This window comes from Gorilla gorilla, chromosome 21 (assembly GCF_029281585.2).
Source record: "Gorilla gorilla gorilla isolate KB3781 chromosome 21, NHGRI_mGorGor1-v2.1_pri, whole genome shotgun sequence".
Taxonomy (NCBI): Eukaryota; Metazoa; Chordata; class Mammalia; order Primates; family Hominidae; genus Gorilla; species Gorilla gorilla.
This window is the reverse complement of record NC_073245.2, coordinates 10,327,905-10,353,368: the sequence shown is the minus strand read 5'-3', so window position 1 is coordinate 10,353,368 and position 25,464 is coordinate 10,327,905. Positions and strand designations below refer to the sequence as shown.

The window sequence follows — 25,464 nt, the reverse complement described above, 5'->3', positions numbered from 1 at the left end:
TCTACCACAGATGGACTGACAAGTCAACTTTCTGATGATGCAGTTCCCAGAGACCTCAGGATCCTGCCTGTGTGTAGAGTCCCAGGCCAGGACATTCACTTCCTCTCAAGGACATCACACTCATCCCTTCCCGGAAAACCATTTTAATTGTAATAGCTTACACAGGCTGCAGAGAGGGAGACGCAGAGCCGGACCTGACGGGCTGTGCTTTCAAAACTGTGCAGTCTCCTTCCTGGCTCTGAACAGGTTAGCAAGAGTTCTAAGAGGCCCCAGGCCTCCAACCACAAAGGCAGAGAAGTTAGCCCCAGAAAGCTGACAGCTGAAGGCGGGGAGGCTGAGAGTGCTTGGTGTTTGACAGATGAGTGTTGTGGGAGGAGTATGGAGTCACACAGAGGCTCCACCCAGCAAGGCCTCTGGCCAGGGGCTATGTTTAAGGCTGGGGTCAGGCAGAGGCGGGAGCTGCAGGGGAGAGAAGTCTGGCCGGCAAGCCCCAAGGGAAGGACAAAGGCACTGGGGCAGATGTGACCGTGGACAACCGCAGTGCAGGCAGGGCCCCTACAACGCTACAGCAAGCAAGGCCGTCCATGAAGCTCAGGGACTTGGCCTCTGCACAAAAGCACCTCCCAGGCAGAAGTTGGAACCAGAGCCCCGAGCCCAACCCTGCCCCATAACAGAACGTGGGTGTGGGGCTGGGTCAGCATGTGGCCCCACCATCTTTAGCTCAGTGGCAGTTCTGACAGCTTGGGTGGCAAGGAATCCCATTTACCCTGCAGCGGCAGCCCCCGCTGGTGTCTCCTGGGCCCTAGAGGATGGGAGGAAGAGAAGAGAATGTCAGCGCAGTGCAGAGACTGCCCCCACAGCCGAGCACTCTCCCACCCCGGGCCTTTGCCTCTGCAGGTCCTCCTGCAAGAATGGCCTGGTCAGCCTCAGCTACCTGATGGAGAGTCACTGAGGCCTTTTCTGGGCTCCCACAGCACTCAGTCTACCCACGCCTAGATCCGGGAACAGGCCAAGGAGAGGATCTGACCACTCTGCATATTCTAGACATGCCAGCATGCAAGAGGGCAGTTTCCTCTGCCTCCACCTGTCTGAAAGTCTACCTGAACGTAACAACAGGCCCCCAGTTCCAGAGCACACCCCCAATAACGACAGCTACCATCTGCAAGAGTGCTCACCAAGTGACAGGCTCTCTAAGCACTTCTCTTGCAATTTTCCCACTTGATTCTGACAACAAGCCTGAGATAAGCCCAGCTATCATCTCCATTTCACAGAGGAAATGGGGCTGACAGAGGTGAGTGGCAGGCAGCCTAATCACACAGTCAGTATGTGCCAGAGCCAGGGGCCAATCCACCTCCGACTCCAGATCGAACCTTTACTTGCTGTCCTCTAGGGCAGGGGTGGGCAAACCTTTTCTGCAAAGGGCCAGTCATTTTGGGCCGGGCAGCCATACGGCCTCTGCCTCTAGTGTAAAAGCAACCACAGCCAACATGTGAATGAATGAACACGGCTGTGCTCCAAAGCACTTTACCTACGGACACTGAAACGTGGATTTCATGTAATTTTCACGTCACAAAACAGTCATCTTTTGGTATTTTTTCAACCATTTAAAGATGTAAAGAACATTCTTGCGGCACGGTGGCTCACGCCTGTAATCCTAGCACTTTGGCAGGCCGAGGCAGGTGGATCACCTGCGGTTGGGAATTTGAGACCAGCCTGACCAACATGGAGAAACCCCGTCTCTCCTAAAAATACAAAATTAGCCGGGCGTGGTGGCGCATGCCTGTAATCCCAGCTACTTGGGAGGCTGAGGCAGGAGAATTGCTTGAACCCGGAAGGCAGAGGTTGCAGTGAGCTGAGGTTGCGCTATTGCACTCCAGCCTGGGCAACAAGAGTGAAACTCCGCTTCAAAAAAAAAAAAAAAAAAAAATTCTTACCTCGGGAGCTGTACAAATTCAGGTGCTGGGTTGGATATGGCCCATGGGCTGTAGTCTTCCCAGCCCTCCTCTAAGGCAAACCCCACAAGGGCACCCTCTCCACACCACCACGAGCAAAGACTCACCCCAGGGCCCCAGCGTGGGCCCTTGGTGACCCAGCAGATCTCGGTGTGGCAGACGGTGCAGCGGATCCAGTCGCAGCCGTCCTTCTTCTGCACCACGATCTGACACTGAGGGCAGCGCATGGCCTCGCCCTGCTGCAGCATCACCTGGAGCGGGGCAGGGGCTGGCCTTGGGGCGGGGCTGGGGCAGTCACCCAGCCTGGCCCCTCCCCATGGCAGGGAGAAGCTGGTGACCCTCTAGAGCTGTGGAGTCTCTCCTGTGTGGCTCTGCCAGGCCAGGCTCCATCCAGCAACCCCCTCTTCATTCCTGTGGTCTCCACCCTCCACCCAGACGCTCTTCCTGACATGACCATTCGGCCTAAGTCCCACCTCCGGATGGGAGTGACAGCCAGAAGGGAGGTCAGAGCCTCCAGGGATGTGTGAGCACAGCCCTTACTGAGAAGCCCCCAGCCCCCACCTGGATCCCAGAACTTAAAATCCCTAGGCCTCGGCCCTGTCCCAGCCTCACCTTCAGCATCTCTGTCGTCTGCCGGGCAGCCACATCGTTCTGAGCCCGCAGGGCCAGGTCCTCCTGATACTCCTTGCAGTTCATCTGCTCATGGATGGCCTGTAGCGGGTGAGGGACTCAAGGTAAGAAGGTTCCTCGGGGTTAAGAAGCTGGGAGAGGTGAGGTGCAGGGCAGGAGGCCACAAAGGCACTTAATGCCTCTAGCTGTAGTCACTGGCAGGACCTCACTTTGTGATGCACAAGCCATTTTACAGAAGAGGATATTGGCGCCAGGGAGGTGAAGTCAAGGTCATCACATATGCTAACAGCAAAATATACCTCAGCCTCCTGAGTAGCTGGGACCACTGACAGGTGCGGCCACACCCAGCTTATTTAAGTTCTGATGGGCACAGAAATCCCTTATACCCCTAGGGTGAGACCCTGCATCCCTGCCAAGGGCCTGCCCGGGGTTACAGGCCCAATGACCCCAGACTGAGCTTGCTCAGGCTGAGTCTGAGACCAGGCTCCAGACCTGTTTACCGGCTCCTCACCTTCAACTTTTGAGATGAAGCGGCGGGGACAGGCCTGGGGGAAGGATCAGGTAGGGCTGTCTAGGTTTGGGGTCAGCACTCAGTTGAGGACACGGGTGGAGACGTGGTATAGGGCCAGGGTCAGGCCTTAGTCTGTCACAGATTCAGACAGAAGCCAGGGTCAGAGCTCGGTTCAGGGTCTGAGCTGAATATGGGACCACCTTAACTGACAAGTGCAGGGTCAGGTTTGGTCAGAGGCCAAGTCTATGGACTTGGATGGGATCAGGGCTCACTGTGGGACTGGGATTCAGTCTGTGACTGGGGTCAGACTGGCCCAGGGTCAGGGCTCCATTGTGAACCAGGGCTGCCTAGGTTTGAGGCTCCATCTGGGGCTGGGGCTGGGACTCCGTCTGTGGGGCCAGGGCTCGGTTCAGGCTCAAGCCACACTCTCCCACTGACATGCAGCTCTAAGTCATGACCAGCAGGCCAGTGTCACAGCTCCCTTCCCAGGAGAACAAGCACTGCAGTGTGGTGAGCTCCAGGCAAGATGACAGTGACTAGGGGGGGTGAGTCCCTGCCCCACCTTGCAGAGCAGGCAGTTGACGTGGAAACACACAGGGCAGGTGAACTCATTGACATCATCCTCAAAGAAGCACCATCCCTTGCAATCTGGGGTCTTGCAATGGTAGCTGAAGGCACTGCGGTTTTCAGCAATGGAGATGCCCAGGTCTAGAAATCGCTGGTAATCCTCAGGGGTCAGGAGCTGCCAACACACCATGTCCTTGCTGCTCAGGATTCAGAACACCTGACATATGACCCTTGACCACTCAATACCCTCCAGAAAGCCCCCAGCCCAGAAACTCCAACCCAGCCCCGGGCTCTTTTCTTCATGTAATCCTCATAGTGTTGAAAAACTCCATTCAAAGAGTGGATTTTAGGCCAGGTGTGGTGGCTTACACCTGTAATCCCAGCACTTTGGGAGGTCAGTCAAGGCAGGAGGATTCCTTGAGGCCAAGAGTTTCAGACCAGCCTGAGAAATACAGTGAGACCTCATCTCTACCAAAAAATTTTTAAAAAAATAAAATAACCAGGTGTGGTGCTCACACCTGTAGTCCCAGCTACTTGGGAGGCTGGGTTGTGAGGATCGCTTGAGCCCAGAAGGTCAAGGCTGCAGTGAGCCGTGACTGATGCACTGCACTCCAACCTGGGTGACAGAATGAAATCCTAGCTAAAAGGAAAAGAAAAGTAAAAAGAAAGTGAAAGAAAGTGGGGGGAATTTCTAAAAGTTCTGGAGGTGGATGGTGGTGATGGTTGCACAACAGTGTGAATGTACGTAATGCCACTGAACTGTACACTAAAAACTGGTTAAAATGGTAAATGTTATGTCTATTTTCTCACAATAAAGAAAAGAACATAAATAATAAGCAATGTTGGGAAAGACATGATTAAACTAGTATCCTATAAAGAAAACGTGGCACATATATACAATGGAGTACTATTCGGCCACAAAAAAGAATGCAATCCTGTCATTTACAGCAACATGGAAGAACTGGAGGTCATTATGTTAAATGAAATAAGCCAGGCACAGACAGACAAACATTACATGTTCTCACTTATTTGCAGGTGCTAAAAATCAAAACAACTGAACTAATGAGGACAGACAGTAAAAGGATGCTTACCAGAGGCTGCAAAGGGTAGTGGGGCGTGGCAGGGGAGTGGGGATGGTAAATTGGTACAAAAAAATAGAGTAAGACCTAGTATTTGATAGCACAACAGACTGTAGTCAATAATTTAATTGTACATTTTTAATAACTAAGAGAGGTTAACTGGATTGTCTGTAACACAAAGGATAAATGCTTGAGGGGATGGATTCCCCATTCTCCATGATGTGATTATTACGCATTGCATGCCTGTATCAAAGTATTTCATGTACCCCAGAAATATATACACCAACTATGTACCCGCAAAAATAAAAAATAAAAATTAAACAAACTAGTAAGCTAGTACATAGCACTGAGAAAGCAATGTGGCAATAACGTTTCAACCATCCCAAACTTTTCTGACCCTTTGGTACCCATCCCACTTCTTTAACTTTATCCCAAGGAAATAATATATAAGATGCACCAGCCAGGAACGATGGATCACGCCTGTAATCTGAACACTCTGGGAGGCCGAGGCGGGCGCATCACGAGGTCGGGAGTTCAAGACTAGCTTGGCCAACATAGTGAAACCCCATCTCTACTAAAAATACAAAAATTAGCTGGGCGTGGTGGCATCTGCCTGTAGTCCCAGCTACTCGGGAGGCTGAGGCAGGAGAATCGTTTGAACCCGGGAGGTGGAGGTTGCAGTGAGCCGAGATCACACCAATGTACTCCAACTTAGGCAACAGAGTGAGACTTCGTCTCAAAAAAAAAAAAAAAAAAAAAAAAAAAAATACACCATGCAAAACATTCCTTGAAGGAGTATTACAAACTGAGAAACTAGAACTAAGAGGTATAAACAGTATATGTGCTATTGAGATTTGTAATAATCTTCAGAAAAATTCTATAGCAAAATAACAAAAGCTAAAGCTATTGTATCCATGCTGGTTACAATGAGGCAGAAATGCCTATGTTATATGTAACAGTGGTTGGTGGTTACGAGAGTTACATTTGTTAAAATTTACCTGACTGCATACTTACAATGAGTACATTTTATTGTGTGCAAAGTATACTTAAGTAAAGTTGACTTAAAAATTCATATCTGGCTGGGCACGGTGGCTCATGCCTGTAATCCTAGCACTTTGGGAGGCCGAGGTGGGTGGATCACCTGAGGTCAGGAGTTCAAGACCAGCCTGGCCAACATGGTGAAAACTCGTCTGTACTGAAAATACAAAAATTAGCTGGGCATGGCGGTGTGCGCCTGTAATCCCAGCTACTTAGGAGGCTGAGGCAGGAGAATGGCGTGAACCCGGGAGGCGGAGCTTGCAGTGGGCTGAGATCGCGCCATTGCACTCCAGCCTGGATGACAGAGTGAGACTTCATCTCAAAAAGGAAAAAAAAAAAAAAAAATTTGCCCAGAGATACTGAAGGAAATAGGATAAAATGCAATTGGAGGATTTCCTGGGTTTGTGGGTGATTTTCTCTCTGATTTCTGCTCTGGTTCTATGTGGTGAGGCATATTTTTCTGTTTTTGTAAAAACAACCTCCACTACATTACTTGGCTGATCCCTGCCTCCTTCTCTCTGTCACACTTGACCATTTTCTGAGACTCACATCAACTCCAGTGGGCTCCAGGGAAGTTCATGCAGCCCTTTGGCATGAACCTGGCCCCCAGCATAATGCCCCTTGGCTGGGGTGGACTGCACAGGGAAACCTCTAAGCAAATGGCTATGGGTGCTGAGGACATATGGAATGACTGGTCATGAGGTTTCTCCAGGCCAGAGCGAAGGAGCCTCAGCAACCACCCAGAGACAACAGAGAAAAATGGGGCTGCTCCTGATATCAGAGCTGTGAACTCCCAAAGTTCTACCTCTTCTGTCTCCCCCTTTTTCCCAGGGGCAGAACCTCTTGGGCTCCACAAACACTTGGTGAAGTTGGGAGCATTCTCAGGAGAAATAGGGGCATAGGAGAGAGGCAGGGGGGACAGAAATAAAGAGGATGTCTGGTGTATGTGTTTTGTGGGGGTCTCCCATTTGGGCCTCGGCTGCCATGTTTTGGCCTGGGAACCCACAGTGCCCAAGTCTGGGAAGGTCATTTCCCAGCAGTTTGAAAACCATGAATCAAGCCCAACTGTCCACTTTTCAGATGAGGAAATGGAGTCCCACAGAAGGGAAACAACCTGCTCGAGATCACCAGCAGCCAGGCAGAGAACCTGCTAACGAATTCATGAAGAGCGCCAGCGGCAAGCACACACGTACGCAGACACACGTAACGCTGTGACAGACTGGCGGAGTGGTGACTCCAATTTGTTTCTGTCTCCCCGATTCCACACTTTTGGGTGGTCCCTTCCCAATGGACTCTGTGCTTGAGCATGGGACTTGCTTTGGCCAATGGGACAGTGTCAAGTGAGAAACGAGCAGACTTAGAAAGTACACATGCACTGGGGCTCCCCATGGCTGCTCTTGGAACCTCGAGACCACCATGACATGAGAAGGCCCGGGCAGCCTGCTGGTGGGTGAGACACTGAAGTGGAAGGAGGCCCCAGTCATCCCAGTCATCACAGATGAGACCATTATAAACCAGGCCACTGCGGCTGACCCACCAGCCAGGCCCAGGTGAAATCAGCGAGGCCCTGCCCAGACCAGAAGAACCATCCGGGTAAGTCCAACCCAAATTATAGTCATCCCTCGGTATCCAGAGAGAATTGGTTCCAAGATCCCTGCAGATGCCCAAATCCATGGATGCTCAAACCCCTTATATAAAATGGTGCAGTATTTGCATACAACCTACCAACATCCTCCCATACACTTTAAATCATCTGTAGATTATTTATAATACCTAATATAACATAAATGTTATACAAATAGTTTATGCTGTATTGTTTTTTAAATTTGTTTTTTATTGTATTTTTTTTTGTTTTTTTAAGAATATGTTCTATCCACTGTTGCTGAATTCTCCAGTGTGGTACCCACAGATACAGAGGGCCAACTGTCCTAACTTGCAGATTTATGAGCTGAATAAATGACTGTTGTTTTGAGCCTGCAGTGATTTGTTACACAGTAAGCGCTAACAACAACAAAGGCTTACTATGTGACAAGCACTACTCTAAATATGTATATATATTTTTTCAGACGGAGTTTCGCTCTGGTTGCCCAGGCTGGAGTGCAATGGCGTGATCTCTGTTCACCACAACCTCTGCCTCCCGGGTTCAAGCGATTCCCCTGCCTCAGCCTCCTGAGTAGCTGGGATTACAGGCATGCGCCACCACACCCGGCTAATTTTCTATTTTTAGTAGAGATGGGGTTTCTCCATGTTAGTCAGGCTGATCTCGAATTCCTGACCTCAGGTGATCCGCCCGCCTTGGCCTCCCAAAGCGCTGGGATTACAGGAATGAGCCACTGCGCCTGGATGTACTACTCTAAATTCTATACACATATCCTCTACTGTAATCTTTGCAATCCTGGAAATAGAAGCTGCAACTCTGACTCTAACAGAGATGAGATAGAGGCATAGAGAGGTTCAATATCTGACTTGTGGTCACACACCCAGGCCACCAGGCTCCAGAGTTCCCCGACTAATTTTTTTTTTCTTTTTTTGAGGCAAGGTCTCACTCTGTTGCCCAGGCTGGAGTGCAGTGGCACAATCACAGCTCACTGCAACCTTGACTTCCTAGGCTCAAGCAATCCTCCCACCTCAGCCCACTCATCCCAGACCCCACCCAAGTAGCTAGGACTACAGGCGCATGCCCCCACGCCTGGCTGTTTTTTGAATATTTTTTGCCATGTTGCCCAGGTTGGTCTGGAACTCATAGGTTCAAGCCATCTGCCCACTTCATCCTCCCAAAGTGCTGGGATTACAGGTGTGAGCTGCCACGCCCAGCCGAGTCCCTGACTCTTAACAACTCTGCTGTCCTTCCTTCATAGATGTGGTTTCTTGACTAGCTACTCCCCTCAATTCTTTTTCTGCTTGGGGTCTCAATACCCCACATGGACAAAGCTCTTGAAAAATGTCAGGGGGGCTGAAGATGAATGATCGCTTAAGCCCAGGAGTTTGAGACCAGCTTGGACAACATAGTGAGACCCCATCTCCAAAAAAAAAAAAAGAAAGAAAAGAAAGATGTCTGCTGCCTGCTCAGGGCCCAGTTCCTTAGGACTTGGGGTATGTCTCCCACCCTGAGGCCTTACCGCCTTGATCTCCCTCTCCAGCAGCTTGCCCGAGCACGAGTAGGTGTTGTCAATGAAGGGGCAGGAGACCTCTGCCTCCTGGCTGTTGCGGATGGTGCCCTGCAGGCACTCCCTAGGGGAGGGGAGGGGAAAAGAGTTAGGATCATAGGAACCCCCTTCACTGGGGACTCCACCCCTCACATGGCAAGGCCTGACCCCAGAGGCCTCACTCAGTCACCCCAGGTGGACTTCTCCTCAATATCTCCTTCCTTCCCATCCCTCTCACCAACCCATCACCAAGGCCTCCACCCTGTCTCCATACTGCCGCTCTGATTCTCTGGTCCAGGCCCCACATCCCCCACCTGGGTGACTCCAGGAGCCTCCTCGCTGGGCTCCCTGCATCCATCTGGCCCCTAAAGTCTATCTCAGAACAGCAGCCATGTCTCCCCAGTGACCCCCATCCCACCCAGAACAAATCCCAACTCCTCACTGCTGCTCACGGACCCAACACCTCTCTATCCTGCTCTGATCACCCCCTTCATCCCTCTGCTCCAGCCACCAAGAGACCTCCTCAGTCTCCTCCAACAGGCCAGGCCCACACCCCACACCTACAGCAGGCCTTCCGGTCCCTGCTCTGGGGCTACCTCCTTGGAAGCTTCCAGACCACCCTCTCTGGGAAGGACTCCTGTTGTCTCTTAATGTACTGTATGTAGCATTTGACACAATTCACAAGGACATCAACCAGTGATTATCCGATTCTCATCAGCCTCTCTGCTGGAATGTAAGCTGCAGGAGGCAGGCACGGAGCCTGTCACCCAGGGGCTGCTCCACAAGGGTCCGCTGTGGTGCGTGGGTCTGTGTTCCCCACATTCAGGGGTGGAAGGGCCATGACAGGAGACTCAGAAACTGGCAGATGCCCACAGCGAGGCTGAGAGCAGCGTGGCTGCAGGAGCCCGGGCGGTGAAAGGTAGAGGGGAAGGGAGGCTCTGGAGTCTCCACCCACGCCTGCGTTCACGTCTAGGCTGCTTCTCTTATGAGCCGTGTGGCCTTGGGTAAGGTGCTGGGCCTCTCTTTCCCTCGGGTTCCTCATTGCAAAATGGGGAGACGGAGCCTACCTCGTAGGTTTTCGCGGGCGTCCAATGAGGTATCAGAGCACAGGGCCCCACCCACGTCCAGCCCTGCGTAACTGGCGGCTTTGATAAAGCTGCATTGCCGGGGGTGGGACTGGGGGCCGCACCTGCAGAAGGTGTGCAGACACTCACGCAGCACCACGGCCTCGCCGGGCGCCAGCACCGAGTAGCACACGGGGCACTCGGCGGGCTCGGTGTTCAGCACCAGGCTCCTCTGGTCCAGCTGGACGTGCTGCAGGTAGTTCCCCTCCTGCTGCTGCTGCTTCCGCTGGGCACACGGGGCGGGGCCACGGGGCGGGTCAGGGCCTCGGGGGCGGGTCAGACCGCGAAGGGGGAAGGGCCAGGGGGCGTGGTCAGGGCTGGGTCAGACCAGCAACAGGCAAAGCCGGGAGCCAGTAGGGATGGGGGGGTGGGGGATGGGCAGGAGCAGGCAGGTTGGGAGGGGCGGGGCTGGGAGTGAGGCCAGGTGGAGGTGGGGAAGCCAAGGGAGGGGAGGCCGGCCAGGTAGCCAGGGAAGGCGCCAGGAGAGAGAGCAATGGCAGCAAGGTAAGGAAGGGGGCCGGGGTCTGAGTGGTGAGTCACCTGACTCACCACCTCCAGGTCAGGGGTGGGGAAGTGACGAAGCCGGGGAGCTGAGACGGGAACAGGAGTGGGGTGGCCAGGGGCAGCACCGGGGCCAAGGGGAATGCAGGTGGGGCCAGGGGTGAAATCAGAATGGGGAGCACTCGGGGATCAATGTCTGTGTCATTAGTGCGTGTGTCACGATGGGGGCGGGGTAGGGCTAAGGCGTAGGACCGGGGTCGGGGGTCAGCCCCCCAGGGGGCAGCGAGGGGCCAGGCCAGGCTCTCAGGAAGTCAGGGGTGGGCCCAGCCCGAGAGGGAAGAGGTCAGGAGTAGGAGAGTCCAGGGTGAGGTCACGGCGAGGTGGAGCAGGGTTGGGTCACAGACAGGTGGGGGTGAGGTCCGAGCTGAGGTGCGGTCATGGCTAGGGTGCTGGGGTCATAGCCAGCCATACTCGTGTGGTGTGTCAAAGCTGGGGATGGAGCCACAGCCCACGTGGGAGTGGGGCATGTGAACCTGGATGTGCGCCACAGCCAGGGGGCGGGTCTCAGCCACAGGGTGACCTTTGAGAGAGGGCAGGTCACAGCCAGGTGCAGGGTCACTGCCAGCAGCATGGTTGGGAGGGGCAAGGCAGTAACGGAGAGGAGCGGCAATGCGCAGGTGTCTCCCTTCCTGGCCTACACCTCCCCCGTGCGGTCTGCAGGTGTCTGTCCAGGGACTTCCGCGCCCACCTGCTGGTACTGACGCAGCGCCTCCTCCTCGCCCGCCAGGCGCGCTCGCTCCTCCTCGTCGGGCTGGTATGAGGCGGGGACCTGGTAGGCCTCGGGGCGCGCCCGGCAGCACATCTCACAGCCAGGCCGCGTGGGCTTGTTGATGAAGGTGCACCCGGGGCACTGCCAGCCCACCTGGGAGCAGAGGGTGCTGTGAGCCCGACTGGGCAGGGTGAGGCAAGGGAGGGGCACAGAAGAGGATACTGAGGCCAAGGACAGCTTACCGGTGGGGGCTCAGGCACTGCATCTGGCTGCCCCCGTCCGGGTTCCTGGGGGACCCCGGGCTTTGGGGGGCCTGGCTCCAGAGGGCCCCGCGGCTGCAGCGTGAGGTCCTTGAAGCCCAGATCTGTGGAGGAGGGTTAAAGGGTGGTGGTTCCTCGCGGCCCACTTGGTCCACACCCATGGGGGTGGGTCTCCCTGAGCCAGCCAGGCAGACCCTCCCCCTATCCTCTCCCTCCTCCCTGGGGGTACCTCCAGCTTCCATCTGGCCAAGTGGGCATCCTGGCTCCCCCAGGGTCAGGGTCCCTATTCCACCGATAAATGCTTCTATGTCCTTTGAGCTTCAAAGTCCAGCATAACACCAGCCCTTCTGGGCCTCCTGAAGGATGCACCAAGAGGGACCCAAGAGCACCGCTGAGGCGGTCCTGCCAAAACAGTGACTTGATCCATTCCGGAGGAAACATCAGCCCCCAACCCCCGCCAAAAAAAAGAAACTGGCCTGGACTCTTTGAAAGGGACTGAGACATGACAGCAGAATGCCAAGTCTTTTGCTATAAATGACAATAGTGGGACAACTGGTAAAATCTGAGTAAGATCTGTAGACTGGATACCAGTACTGTATCAGCATTAGTTTCCTGAGTTGGATTGTTATACCTAGTAATGTAAGAAAAGGACCTTTCTTTTCAAGGAAATGCACACTGAATTATTTAGGGGAAAGAGACATCATGTCTGCAACTTACTCTCAAAATGGTTCAGAAAAAAAATAATTTTATATAGAAAGAGAATGATAAAAGAAAGCAAATGTGGGTTGGGCGCGGTGGCTCACGCCTGTGATCCCAGCACATTGGGAGGCAGAGGCGGGCGGATCACAAAGTCAGGAGATCGAGACCATCCTGGCTAACACGGTGAAACCCCGTCTCTACTAAAAATATAAAAAATTAGTCGGGCGTGGTGGCGGGCGCCTGTAGTCCCAGCTACTCCAGAGGCTGAGGCAGGAGAATGGCGTGAACCCGGGAGGCGGAGCTTGCAGTGAGCCGAGATCGCGCCACTGCACTCCAGCCTGGGCGACAAAGCAAGACTCCGTCTCAAAAAAAAAAAAAAAGAAAGCACATGTGGTAAAACCCACATGAAAGGTACACGGGAATTCTTTATATACTACTTTGTAAAATTTAGCAACTTTTCTGTAGGTCTGAAACATTTCAGAAGTTAAAAATTAAGAATAAACACTAGTTATCACCATCACTGTCATACCCAATTTATGATTTTAGCAAACTGGGCAGCAGATAGGAGCAACCTTGCCCAAGGTCACACAGCTGGGAATGCCAGAGCCTGGACGGAGTCCACCCTCCCCATGCCGGCTGTTCTCACGATGGGTCCCTGAAATGCTCCCTCCCATGTGTCTTAGGTCCTCTCTCCCCCACTTGGACAGGGTCCTCTGGGTGAGTCCCTGACTAAAAACCCAGGGGCTCTGCCCCTGCTTGCCCTATGCCCTCAAGCGAGTCCAGGGCCCCCGCTGGGTGCTGCGGTGCTCAGGGCAGAGCCTCACCTTCCAGCATCCGCAGCTGCCGCTCCCGCTGCAGCTCCTGAGGGTTGAGGGAGGTGTTGCGGGCTGACAGCAGATAGAGGTAGGCACTGTCCCCATTCTGCCGCACCCCATGGGAGTGCAGGGTCTCCTGGTCTCGTGCCAGCCGCTGCCCAATCACCCACTGCTGCAAGACTGGTGGGAAGCCATAGTCCAGAAAAACCTGGTGGGGGCAAAGAGAGGGAGAGTGGGAAGGGAGGGCCAGAGGAGAGAGAGGAAGCAGGAGTGAAAGGGAGAGCCTTCACCCCAGTGTCGCCCTCAGCCTCCTCACTCACCATGTCCTTGAGAGACGCCACTGTCATATCAGGGCGCACTGTGAGCCAGATGGTGACGGTGTGCATCTGAGCATCCTCCACGCTTACCCACAGCCTGCAGAGAACAGCAGGGGCTCAGCATGGGCTCTGGCCAGGGGTCCAGCCTCAGCCACCGGCTACAGACATGTACATATTTGCACACAGGCACATGGCCATGCACACACACACACACCCCCCAGTCTGGGGTAGGCCCCACCCATGCTTCTTCCTTTATTAGAACCCACCAGTTAGGCCCCTCCAATGGCTCCATGCTACTCTTAGAATCAACTCATGGCAGCACACGAGGGCCTCCATGACCTGGCGCCTCCCTGGCCTCTCCAACCTCTTCTGTCTTCTCTCCCCTGCTCCTTAGTCAAACCACCAAAAGTTGTTGTTAACTACGTGCTAAGGCTATTCAATGCACTTCATGTGTATTAACTCATTTAATCCTCTCAATGAACCCATCAGACAGGTACTGCCGTATCCCTGTTTTATAGATAAAAATGTGAGGCACAGATGGGTTCCAGTGACTCTGCCAAACTAAGCAACTAATAACTGTTAGAGGCAGGATTCATTTGTATGTCTTGATTTAATTTTAAGACACAGGCTCTCTTTCTGTGGCCCAGGCTGGAGTGCAGTAGTGCTACCTTGGCTCACTGCAGTATCAACCTCCTGGGCTCAAGGGATCTTCCCATCTCAGCCTCCCAAGTAGCTGGGACCACAGGCTCATGCCACCATGCCTGGCTAATTTTTTAAGTTTTTGTAGAGACAGGGTCTCACTATGTTGCCAAAGCTGGTCTTGAACTCTTGGCCTCAAGTGATCCTCCTGCCTTGGCCTCCCGAAGTGGGATTACAGGAGTAAGCCACTGTGTTCAGCCAGAGGCAGGATTTAAATCCACATGGTATTATTCCAGAGAAAGTGGTTTTAACTTTCTTGAGGATCCTCCAACATGTTTGGAAAACCAAAAGCATGAAAAGATGAAAAAACAGAACCGACCCCAAAGGAAACAGAGATCATTTAGGGTATGGAACAATAAGCAACAGTGAAGTCTAACTAGTACCTTCAGAGAGATTTGGGAAAACACTGCATTCAGAAAGCAAGAAAAGGCATGAAGCAACCAAAAAATGAGGAAGAGTTCCTGCACATTAAAAGTGACTGCTGAATCCCAGCACTTTGGGAGGCCAAGGTGGGTGGATCATGAGGTCAGGAGATCGAGACCATCCTGGCTAACACGGTGAAACCCCGTCTCTACTAAAAATACAAAAAAAAAATTAGCCGGGCACGGTGGCGGGTGCCTGTAGTCCCAGCTACTCAGGAGATTGAGGCAGGAGAATGGCGTGGACCTGGGAGGCGGAGCGTGCAGTGAGCCAAGATCGCGCCACTGCACTCTAGCCTGGGCAACAGAGTGAAACTCTGCCTCAAAAAAAAAAAAAAAAAGTGACTGCTGACTAACTGAAACTTTATCTCTAACTACCAGTTACAGGAAAAACGGGAGATAGTAAATGACACCATGATAGTCTGGGTATTTGTCCCTGCCCAAATCTTATCTTGAACTGTAATCCTCAGTGTTGAAGGTGAGGCCTGGTGGGAGGTGTTTGGGTCATAGGGGCAGCTCCCTCACCGCCTGGTGCTGCGCTCACTGTAGTGACTTCTCGCCATAGTGAGTCCTCGTGAGATCTGGCTGTTGTAAAGTGTGGCACCTCCCCACCAACTCTCTCTCTTGCTCCCTCTCTCACCATGTGAAGTGCCTGCTCCCGCTTCAGTAAAAGCTCACTGAGGCCTCCCCAGAAGCCAAGCAAATGTCAGGACCATGCTTCCTATACCACCTGCAGAACTGAGTCAATTAAACCTCTTTTCTTTACAAATTACCCAGTCTCAGATATTTCTTTGTAGCAATGCTAGAGTGGTCTAATACATACCATGAAGAGGTAATGGATAGATCCAGAATATGGGGAAAATTCTAGAGGTCAAAAGACCAGGTTTCTTAAAAAAAAACTAGTGGCATAAAAATAGAGGAGAATAAAAGGGACTTAAGACATATTAAGAAATGCTATATGTAGATCTTGTTTGGCTCCTGATTTGAAGAAACCAATTGTAAAAAGCACTAATGAAATAGGAAAATTTGAATATAAACAGGGCATTAGCAGATTTTAAGGAATTCTTATTCCTTTTCTAAGGTGTGATAACAGTATTGAGGGGTTTTGTTTGTTTGTTTTTGTTTTTTTTGAGACAGGGTCCCACTTCTGTCACCCAGGATGGAGTGTAGTGGCATGATCTTGGCTCACTGCAGCTTCAATCTCCTGGACTGAGGTGACCCTCCCACCTCAGCCTCCTGGGTAGCTGGGACTAGATGGGCGCACCACCATGCCTAGCTAATGTTTTGTAGAGACAAGGTTTCACTATGTTGCCCAGGCTGGTTTTGAACTCATGGGTTCAAGCAGTCCACCTGCCTCAGCCTCCCAAAGTGCTAGGATTACAAGCATCATCCACCGTGCCCCGCCAAGTCCTAATTTTTTGAAGACACATACTAAAGTATTTAAGGATAAAATAATATCTGAAATTTATTTAAAAGCAGTCCAGAAAATGCTCTCAAAATTCTTCAGGTAAACAATTTGAATACCCAGTCAACTATCAATGAATTGACAGAGCAAAATATAGAAATTTTTAAACATGCAAAGACTCTAAAAGTTTACCACATTTTCCACGTGAAAAGTTCTTGAAAAACAAAAATAGATGAGTCTGATACAGGAGAATAGAAGAAAAGTAAAAAATGAAAAGGACTGGATCTTAACCCCAAAATGTTCTTCCAGCAATAAGGGTTTTGAAACATAAAAGTGCATATGGTTTCAACTGCACTAGTTATTCTATAGTGAATAATATTTCCATAATCAAAATACTATAAATCCTTTCTAGTAGTGTTACACTTTTAGAATCAACCTAGAGGCAAAGCATAAAGGCCTTAATTATGTTAGAAAACAAAATTTTTTAAAGCTATAATCTTAACACTATCAACAAAAAAATACAGCTGGAGCTCTCTCATCCAATGTGACATCAGGATCGCTGGTGAACAGCAGAGAATCACAAAAACAGCTGCAGACAAAGCTTAAACACTTAATTTTAACTTACATACTATAAATGCATATTCACTGGCCAGTCTCTAGGTGTACAGCCAATGGCTTTTCTCTCTTTCTTTCTTTGAGACAGGGTTTCACCTTGTCACTCGGGCATGATCACGGCTTACTGCAACCTCAACCACCCAGGGTCTAGTAATCCTCTCGTCTCAGCCTCTCAAATAGCTGGGACTACAGGTGTGTGCCACCCAGCCTGGCTAATTTTTTTATTTTTTGCAGAGACAAGGTCTCACTGTGTTGCCCAGGCTGGTCTTAAACTCGAGTTCAAGCCATTCTCCTGCCTGAGCCTCCCAAAGTGCTGAGCCACCATGCCCAGCGTGAGTTTATACCTGCTCATTGGAGTTTCCCAGGGATTTTTCTTTTTTTTTTTTTTGTATGAACCACATCGATAATCATGATCTATAATTTCTAGTAGCAGCTTCTTTAAAGTGAGCAAGAACTTAGACACACTCCTGAAGCATCAGAGCACAGAGCCTTTCTGGATTTTTACTGTATTTCCTTACTACTGTCTCACCCAAAAGTGTTAATCTTTTTTTTTTTTTTTTTTTTGGTGATTTGTCTCTTATCTTTTTAAAGCAATCAGCTTATTTTCACAGAAACAACTCTTTCAGCGCTCATGTTTTATTAATTAATGTAATAGCTAAGTAAACTATGTTATTACCAATAACACATACAACAGGTATCATTTGCTAGGAAGCATCGGGTCCATCGATGAGAACCCAACAGCAGGTCTGAGAGGTGCCAGTTGCCCAGAGCCTCTCAAAACTCAGGTTCCGATCCAGCAAGTCTGAGGTGGGACCTGAGATTCCCCCCATGTTGTGGTCCACAGGCCACACTTTAGTAGCAAGATGGTGGCTGACACTGTACATTTTACAAAGGAAACGCCAGTGCCAGTTAGTTAATTCAGGGGATCAAGTGGAAGTCAACTGGGAAGGTGTCCACAATGATACTTCAACAAAAAAAGTAAGGAAAAGGAAAGGTGGAAGATGAGTATGTTAACTTCCTCATTTTTCATAGCAAGGAGTACACAGGTACTGTCTCAAGCAATCATTTCAAGAAGTAGATATCTCAATATTTTGTTTAAAATCAAGTGGCCAATGATCTACAGATTCAATGAAATCCCTACCAAAATCCCCAGTTTTTTTTTTTTTTTTTTTTTTTTGCAGAAACAGACAAGCTGATTGTAAAATTTATATGGAAATTCAAGAGACTTCCAATAACCAAAACAGTATTGAAAAAGAACAAAAGTTGGAGAACTTGTATTTCCTGATTTCAAATACTATGAAGCTATAGTAATTAGTGTGGTACTGGCGTAAGGGCAGATATATATTATAGTTCAATGGTATAGAAATGAGAGTCCAGAAATAAGCACTCACATTTATGGTCAATTAATTTCCAAAAAGGGTTAAGATGATTAAACAGAGGAAAACAGCCTTAACAAATAGTGCCGGCACAACTCAATATCCACGTGCAAAAGAATGAAGTTGGACCCTTACCTCACACCTTATATAAAAAATCAAAATGGACCAAAGACCTAAATGTAAGAGCTAAAACCATAAAATCTTTAGAAGAAAATATAGAGGTAAATCTTCATGACCTTGGATGAGGCAATGATTTCTTAGATATGACACCAAAAGCACAAACAACAAAATAAAACATAGACTAACTGGACATCATCAAAATGTAAAACTTTTGTGCTTCAAAGGATACCATCAACAAAGTGAGAAGACAATCCACAGAATGAGAGAAAATTTTTGCAAATCATGTAGCTGATAAGACACTTCTATCTAAAATGAATAAAGTACTCCTACAACTCAATAATAAAAACATAAACACAGCCGGGTGCAGTGGCTCATGCCTGTAATCCCAACACTTTGGAAAGGCCAAGGTGGGTGGATCACCTGAGGTCAGGAGTTCAAGACCAGCCTGGCCAACATGGTAAGACCCGTCTCTCCTAAAAATACAAAAATCAGCCAGTGTAGTGGTGGGCACCTGTAATCCAGCTACTCAGGAGGCTGGGGCAGGAGAATCACTTGAACCTGGGAGGCAGAGGTTGCAGTGAGCCGAGACTGCACCATTGCACTCCTGCTTGGGCGACAGAGCGAGACTCCATCTCAAAAAAAAAAAAAGATAAACCCATTTTAAAATGGGCAAAAGACCTGAATAGGCAAACCTCCAAAGAAAATATGTGCATGAAAAGATGCTTAACATCATTTGTCATCAAATGGTTAGGAAATTGCAAATCAAAACCACAGTGAGATACCTCTTCAAACTTACTAGGATGGCTATAATCAAAAAGATAAACAACAACAAGTATTAGAGACGATGTGGAGAAACTAGAACCCTCATATATGCTGGTGGGAATGTAAAATGGTGCAGCCACTTTGGAAAACTGTCTGGCATTTCTTCAAAAGGTTAAACATAGAGTTACCATATGACCCAGGAATTCCACTGCTAGTGTGTATCCAAGAGAAATGAAAACGTGTCCACACAAAAAGTTGGACACAAATGTTCACGGCAGCATTGTTTATAATAGCCAAAAAATAGAAACACCCAAATGTCCATCAACTGATTTAATGAGTAAAGATAATGAGATATGTCCATACAATAGATTATTATTTGGCAATAAAAAGGAATAAAGTTCTGGCTGGGCATGGTGGCTCACACCTGTAATCCCAGCACTTTGAGAGGCTGAGGTGGGAAGACTGCTTAAGCCAGAAGTTCAAGACCAGCCCAGGCAACAAAGCAAGACCTTATGTCTACAGATTTTTTAAAAATTAGCCAGGTGTGGCTGGGTGCGGTGGCTCACGCCTGTAATCCCAGCACATTGGGAGGCAGAGGCGGGCGGATCACGAGGTCAGGAGATGGAGACCATCCTGGTTAACACGGTGAAACCCCGTCTCTACTAAAAATACAAAAAATTAGCTGGGCGTGGTGGCGGGCGCCTGTAGTCCCAGCTACTCGGGAGGCTGAGGCAGGAGAATGGCATGAACCTGAGAGGTGGAGCTTGCAGTGAGCCGAGATCACGCCACTGCACTCCAGCCTGGGGGACAGAGTGAGACTCCATCTCAAAGAAAAAAAAAATCAGCCGGGTGTGGTGGTACATGCCAGTAGTCCCAGCTACCTGGGAGGCCAAGGCAGGAGGACTGCCTGAATCCAGGAAGTTGACGCTGTAGTGAGCGATGATGGCACCACTGCACTTCAACCTAGACAAGAGACCCCATGTCAAAAAAAAAAAAAGGGGGAATGAAGTTGTTAGACATGCTACAACATGGATGAATCTAGAAAACATGATCCTAAGTGAAAGAAGCCAGATACAAAAGGCCACATATTGCATGATTCAACTTATATGAAATTTCCAGAAGGTAGATCCCTAGAGATAAAAAGTAGATTAGTGGTTGCCTAAGGTTGGGGAGTTAGGGAAAAGGTAGAGAGATGGGGACTGACTGCTAATGAGTACCAGGTTTCTTTACAGGATGATGAAAATGTTCTAAAATTGATTGTGGCAATGGTTGCACAACCTCGAATATACTAAAAGCCATTGAACTGTATACTTTAAATGGTTGAACTGTAAGGATAAATAAATAAATAAAACTGTTTTAAGAAAAACCAAATGGGACCCACCAAGAGAACCAAAAATCAGAAACCATAAAACTATTGCCTTACTATCCAGTAATGAAAAAGCAGTCAAAAAAGAACGATAGACACTAATGTTTACTGAGTGCATAACACATGCCAGGCATTGTGCAAAGTGTTTCAGCATTGAGTTTAAGTCTCCTGGAGCACAGACCGACAGTATCCATTCTCTTCCCTTCCCTTACCAAGCGAACCCCTGAATTCTAGCTGAATATCTTGGCTATACAGTCTCCCCTCAAGCTGAACTGTAGCTGTGGGAATCAGTTCTGGTCCACAGGAATTAACGGAAGAAGTGTGTACAATTTTTGAGCTATGCTCTTTAGAGGAGTGTGGAGGGTGTCTTTCTTCCCTTCCTCCTGTGATGTGATGGCTGGATGGAGCTGGAATGGCCATTTTGCACCATGAGGAATCTGGGAATGAATGGCAGAATAGTGAGAGAAGCAATATGAGCCTCTGAGGACTGTCGGGAGCAGAACCTCCCTATCTGGACTCCCTGCCATCGAATTTGTTTACGTCACTGTTCCGTTTTCTTCTGTTGTATAAGGCCTAACATCCTAATACAGTACACCTCCTAACAACCCTATGAGATAGCTACTGTTACGGTCTGATTTTTAAAATGAGGACACACTGAGAGGTGAAGTGACCTGCTCTGTATTTCACAGTTGATTAATGACATAACTAGGGTTAGAAGCCAGGCCTCCTGAAGCCAGAATGTGCCATTAGGAAGAACTGTTCTACAGGCAAGAATATCCTGTCCTGCTGTCCCTTGGGTTCAGGCCAGCCATGCACTCCTCACCTGATGTCCTGCGTTGGGGAGACCTCAGGCTTCAGCTGCACACTCAGGGGCACCCGTTGCTCTGCCAGCCAGATGGCACACTTCATTGCCACCTGTTCATCCCCGCCCGCCACTGCTCGGGTGAGGCTCAGGGCCATTTCCTCTGCTGAAAGCCAGCACAGCAGGAGCCAGTTAGCACAGGGTTTATTTTCAGGAGCTGGGCGTAATGGGGTAGGAAAGGAGGCGATCCTTTGTGTGTGCTGCTTTCTCTGTCTTCCTGGTGAACTCCTACATATCCTTCAGCACCCAGACTAAAAGTCCCTTTCTCCGGGAGGGGTTCTCTAATATTCCCCACTCCTCCTCACACTAGGCTCATTTGGTTGTTTGTCCTTCCCATTCCCAGGGTCCCTCGTATTTCTATTCATTTATCCAACAAGCAGTTATTGAGCTCCTACTGTGTGCCACCCACTGTCCCAGGAACTGGAATCCCACAGGGATTTATAAACAGGGCCCCTCTCCTTATGGATCTCCCTGCCCAGTGGGGAGACAATGAACAAGTTTAACAAGAAAAAAAAAAAAAAGTCAGATTGCGATCCTTGCTGGCAGGGAAATAAACAGGTTAAGGAGACCAGGGGAGGCCTCTGGGAGGGGGTGACACTGAAGCTAAGACCTGAAGGAGAAGCTGCACGTGCCAAGCTCCAGTGGGGAAGAGTGGTCCAGGTGGAAGGAAGAGTAAGGGCCTTGGCCAAAAAATGGTTGGATGAGAACCGAAGGAAGCCAGTGGGGCTCCAGTAGAGTGAGCATGGCGGGGTGACTGAGGACAGATATCCTGTGGGCCACCCAGGGGCTCTGGGTTTTGTTTGGAGGGGGGCATGGGAGGGTTTCCAGCAAGGCAGTGACTGACTTCCGTTCTACAACCCTAGGTGCAGGGGACAAGAGAAGAGGCAAGTACCCCTGCTTCTCGGGTCAACTGACGTCTGTCTCCCACCAGCCCAGGAGGTCTCCAAGTTCAATGCCCTGTGTCCTCTGCGAGTCCCCTAGCCCCATCTCAGCACAGAGCCAGCCCAAGGAGTTCTCAGGGCCCCAAGATGGCTCTGGAAGCCAGCAGGTACCAAAGGAGGAAACTGATGGGGAGGAGGGTAGAGGGAGGGCAGGCTAAAGCCCCCTCTCCAAGGCCCTTCTGGGCAGAGGCAAGGCCAGGTCCTGCGGGGCCCACTTCCCACCGGAAGTTCCCCAGCCACCTCCAGCCTGTGCCCACCTTTCTTGGTCTTCTCGTCCATCTGGCGTGGCTGTGCCCATCCCCCTGGGGGGGACCGTGCCTCCTGGGAAATGCTACCTCCGGGTCGCCTGGGAGAGGCGGGAGACCAGGAGCAACTCAGCCAGGCCGTGTGGCCTCCGGCGCGGCCCAAGCCCTGTGTGTGCCTCGCTGTCCCCGCGGCAGTCGGGAAGCATCACACTGCCCGGTGACCAGGCCGGGATCCTGCGTGGGGCGGTGAGAGGGCAGCGGGCGCCGAGACAGGTCCGCACTGGGCGCAGGAGGAAACGGGACCAGCCGAGGTGGGAAGAAGCGGGGAAAGGACGCCCGGACACCACCCAGCCGGGGCGTTCCAAGTCCCGGAGGACCCCCACTTGCGGGAGCGCCCCTGGCGTCCCGGGTTTCAAGGCAAAGCCCTCTCTCCTCCCGGGAGGCCCCAGTTCTTCGCAAGGGGAGCGGCTTCGGCGGAAGAGAAAGTGAAAGTGGCGGCCCCGGAAGTGGGGCGGGACTGGGAGGGGGGGGCCGGAAAAAAATTGTCGCCTCATCCGGGACCTCCACTGCCCGGCTACCCGGCGGCGGCGGACGCCGAGTGCGGGGTCCCAGCGGTCCCGGCGCTCCTGTTTGGGGCGACCCCACCCCGTCCTCCGGGGCTGATTGCGGATCCCCGGACTCCCGCCCGGGGTCACCCTGCGGGCCGCATCGCAGAGCCGCGGGAAGGAGCTGGGCCGCGAGGCGGGGTGGGCGGGGCCCGGGGCCGGGGGCGGGGGTGGGCGGGGCCCGGGGCCGAGAGGCGGGGTGGGCGGGGGCGGGGGCGGGGGTGGGCGGGGCCCGGGGCCGAGAGGCGGGGTGGGCGGGGGCGGGGGCGGGGGTGGGCGGGGCCCGGGGCCGAGAGGCGGGGTGGGCGGGGGCGGGGGCGGGGGTGGGCGGGGCCCGGGGCCGCGAGGCGGGGTGGGCGGGGCCCGGGGGCGGGGGTGGGCGGGGCCCGGGGCCGCGAGGCGGGGTGGGCGGGGGCAGGAGCAGGAGCCGGCGCCGGAGCCGGGGCTGGAGGGCGGCGGGGTCCACAGCGTCGAGCCGCTGGGGACGGGTTAGGAGCGCGCCCTGCGAGCCCGGCGCCTGCTCACCCAAGCCTCAGGCATACCGCGGGGCAGGCCCGGTCCTTGGCTCCGTTTGCACGTGAATAAACGAAGGCTCTGTTTGTTGATGACCTGTCCAAGGCCACTCGGCCGAGGTTTGAATCCAGGCCTGGCAGGCTCAGGAACCCGCCCTTACCCAGATCCGACGCTGCCTCTCAGCGGTCACCGTCTGTCTTTTCGTTGAGCTATTGGTGAAGTTTGCATTCGTCTGCCTCAGGCGCCGCTTTAATTTTTCTCCCGTTCCTCGTCCCATCGATCAGCAGATCCTGCGGGCTCCACTTGCAGAATCTCATCCCTCACCTCCTCCGGCCCCATCCCGCTCCAGCTCCATCAGTGCTCCATCATCTCAGGGGTCTTGAACCAGCCTCCTCCTGGGCCTCCTTGCTTCTCTTTTTGCCCCCTACCGTCCATTTCCACCTAGCTGCCGGAGAGTCCTGTTAAAATGTAAATCAAACCCATGCCACTCCCCGACCCAAGTACTCCCATCTCACTTAAAGCAAAATCCGAGATCTTCCCCAGGGCTTGCAAATTGCCTCCCGATCTCTGTCTTCGTAGCTGACTGCCCTGCCCCTGCCTCATTCCACTCAAGTCCCATTGACCTGCTGGGTCCTGGAGTAAGTCAGACACACTCCCGCCTTAGGGCCTTTGCACCTGCCATAACCCAAACGTCTGCATGGCTCCCTCCTTCCCTTTATTTTGGTCTTTACCCAAAAATCTTCCCTAGCTACTCCATCTGAAATTTCACAGACACACGTATCCAGCATTTCACATCCGCTTTCCTGGCTTCATTTTTTTCTTCTCAGCATCTATTACTGTCTAACGGAGCATATTTTACTTATTTATGTTATTCTGGGTCTGTTTTCCTCTCCTAGAGGGCAGGGACTTTGGTTTGTTTTGCTCACTGCTGTGTTCCTGGTGTCTAGAACAGTTCCAAACACATAATGGAGGCTCCATATGTTGAATGAAGGAATGAACCTCAGACCTTCATCTGGGATAATTTTTCTTTTGCCGGAAACACATCCCTTTAGACAATGTTTCTTAACTTTGGCTGTACATTTAAATGGCCTGGGGAAGCCTTTTTTTTTTTTTTTTTTTTTTTTGAGATGGAGTTTCACTCTTGTTGCCCAGGCTGGAGTGCAGTGGCGTGATCATGGCTCACTACAGCCTCCAACTCCCGGGCTCAGCTTCCCGAGTAGCTGCAAACCACGGGCACGTGCCACCACACCTGGCTAATTTTTGTAGAGACAGGGTTTGGTCATGTTGCCCAGGCTGGTCTTGAACTCCTGGGCTCAAATGATCGGCCCACCTCGGCCTCCCAAAATGCTGGGAAATGGTTGCTGTTGAGATATCATCACCTGTCAATCTAACTGCTGTTCTTTTTATAAACAGCTTTATTGAGATATCATCACCTGTCGATCTAACTGCTGTTCTTTTTATAAACAGCTTTATTGAGATATAATTTATATGCCGTAAAATCCACCCACCTAAAATATACAATTCAATAGTTTTTAGTAACATTTACAGAATTGTACACCCATCATCACAATCAAATTTTAGGACATTTTTGGCTGAGCATGGTGGCTCACACCTACAATCCCAGCACTTTGAGAGGCCGAGGTGGGCGGATCACTTGAGGTCAGGAGTTCGAGACCAGCCTGGCCAACATGGTGAAACCCTGTCTCTACTAAAAATACAAAAATTAGCCAGGTGTGGTGGCGGACAACTGTAATCCTAGCTACTGCAGAGCCTGAGGCATGAGAATGGCTTGAACCTGGGAGGCAGAGGTTGCAGTGAGCTGAGATCGCACCGTTGTACTCCAGCCTGCGTGATAGAGCGAGACTCTGTCTCAGACAAAAAAAAAAAAAGAACATTTTTATCACCCCAAAATAGACCTGTACTCATTAGCAGACATTCCCTGTTTCCCATCCTCCAACTGACAGCACTAATACACTTTATGTCTCTATAGACTTTCCTCTTCTTGATATTTTATACAAATTAGATCTTACTGATGGGCCACAGTGGCTCATGCCAGTAATCCCAGCACTTGGGGAGGCCAAGCCAGGTGGATCGCTTGAGCCCAGGAATTCAAGACCAGCCTGGGCAA

The 25,464-nt window shown here is 51.1% G+C and overlaps 1 protein-coding gene across 3 annotated transcripts; it reads right to left on the bottom strand.

Moving 5' to 3' along the window:
* Positions 1–127: 127 nt before the first annotated feature.
* Positions 128–22,985, bottom strand: RBCK1 (RANBP2-type and C3HC4-type zinc finger containing 1). 3 transcript variants are annotated; one of them, XM_031004811.3, is made up of 12 exons: positions 22,231–22,985; positions 20,994–21,138; positions 13,412–13,505; positions 13,101–13,299; positions 11,560–11,681; positions 11,297–11,470; positions 10,113–10,273; positions 8,897–9,008; positions 3,656–3,835; positions 2,565–2,663; positions 2,060–2,203; positions 128–802 (listed from the first exon to the last, which is right to left on the bottom strand). In XM_031004811.3, exons 1-12 carry the CDS (start codon positions 22,250–22,252, stop codon positions 722–724), a joined length of 1,533 nt encoding a protein of 510 aa, XP_030860671.1. In that variant the 5' UTR covers positions 22,253–22,985; the 3' UTR covers positions 128–721. The 3 variants fall into 3 exon arrangements, with proteins under 3 accessions (XP_030860671.1, XP_030860672.2, XP_055228347.1); XM_031004812.3 differs by lacking the exon at positions 20,994–21,138 and having other exon boundaries at positions 22,231–22,966; XM_055372372.1 differs by lacking the exons at positions 10,113–10,273; positions 13,412–13,505; positions 20,994–21,138; positions 22,231–22,985.
* Positions 22,986–25,464: the final 2,479 nt, after the last annotated feature.

Bases quoted from the DNA above. Each gene is read 5' to 3' on its own strand.
- RBCK1 (XM_031004811.3), bottom strand. From the start codon at position 22,252: ATGGACGAGAAGACCAAGAAAG. The intron at 13,506-20,993 runs GTGAGGAGTGCA...TGTTCTCTGCAG, and splicing joins TCCCCAACGCAGGACATCAG to GCTGTGGGTAAGCGTGGAGG. The intron at 10,274-11,296 runs GTGGGCGCGGAA...CCGTGTGCCCAG, and splicing joins CGCTGCGTCAGTACCAGCAG to CGGAAGCAGCAGCAGCAGGA.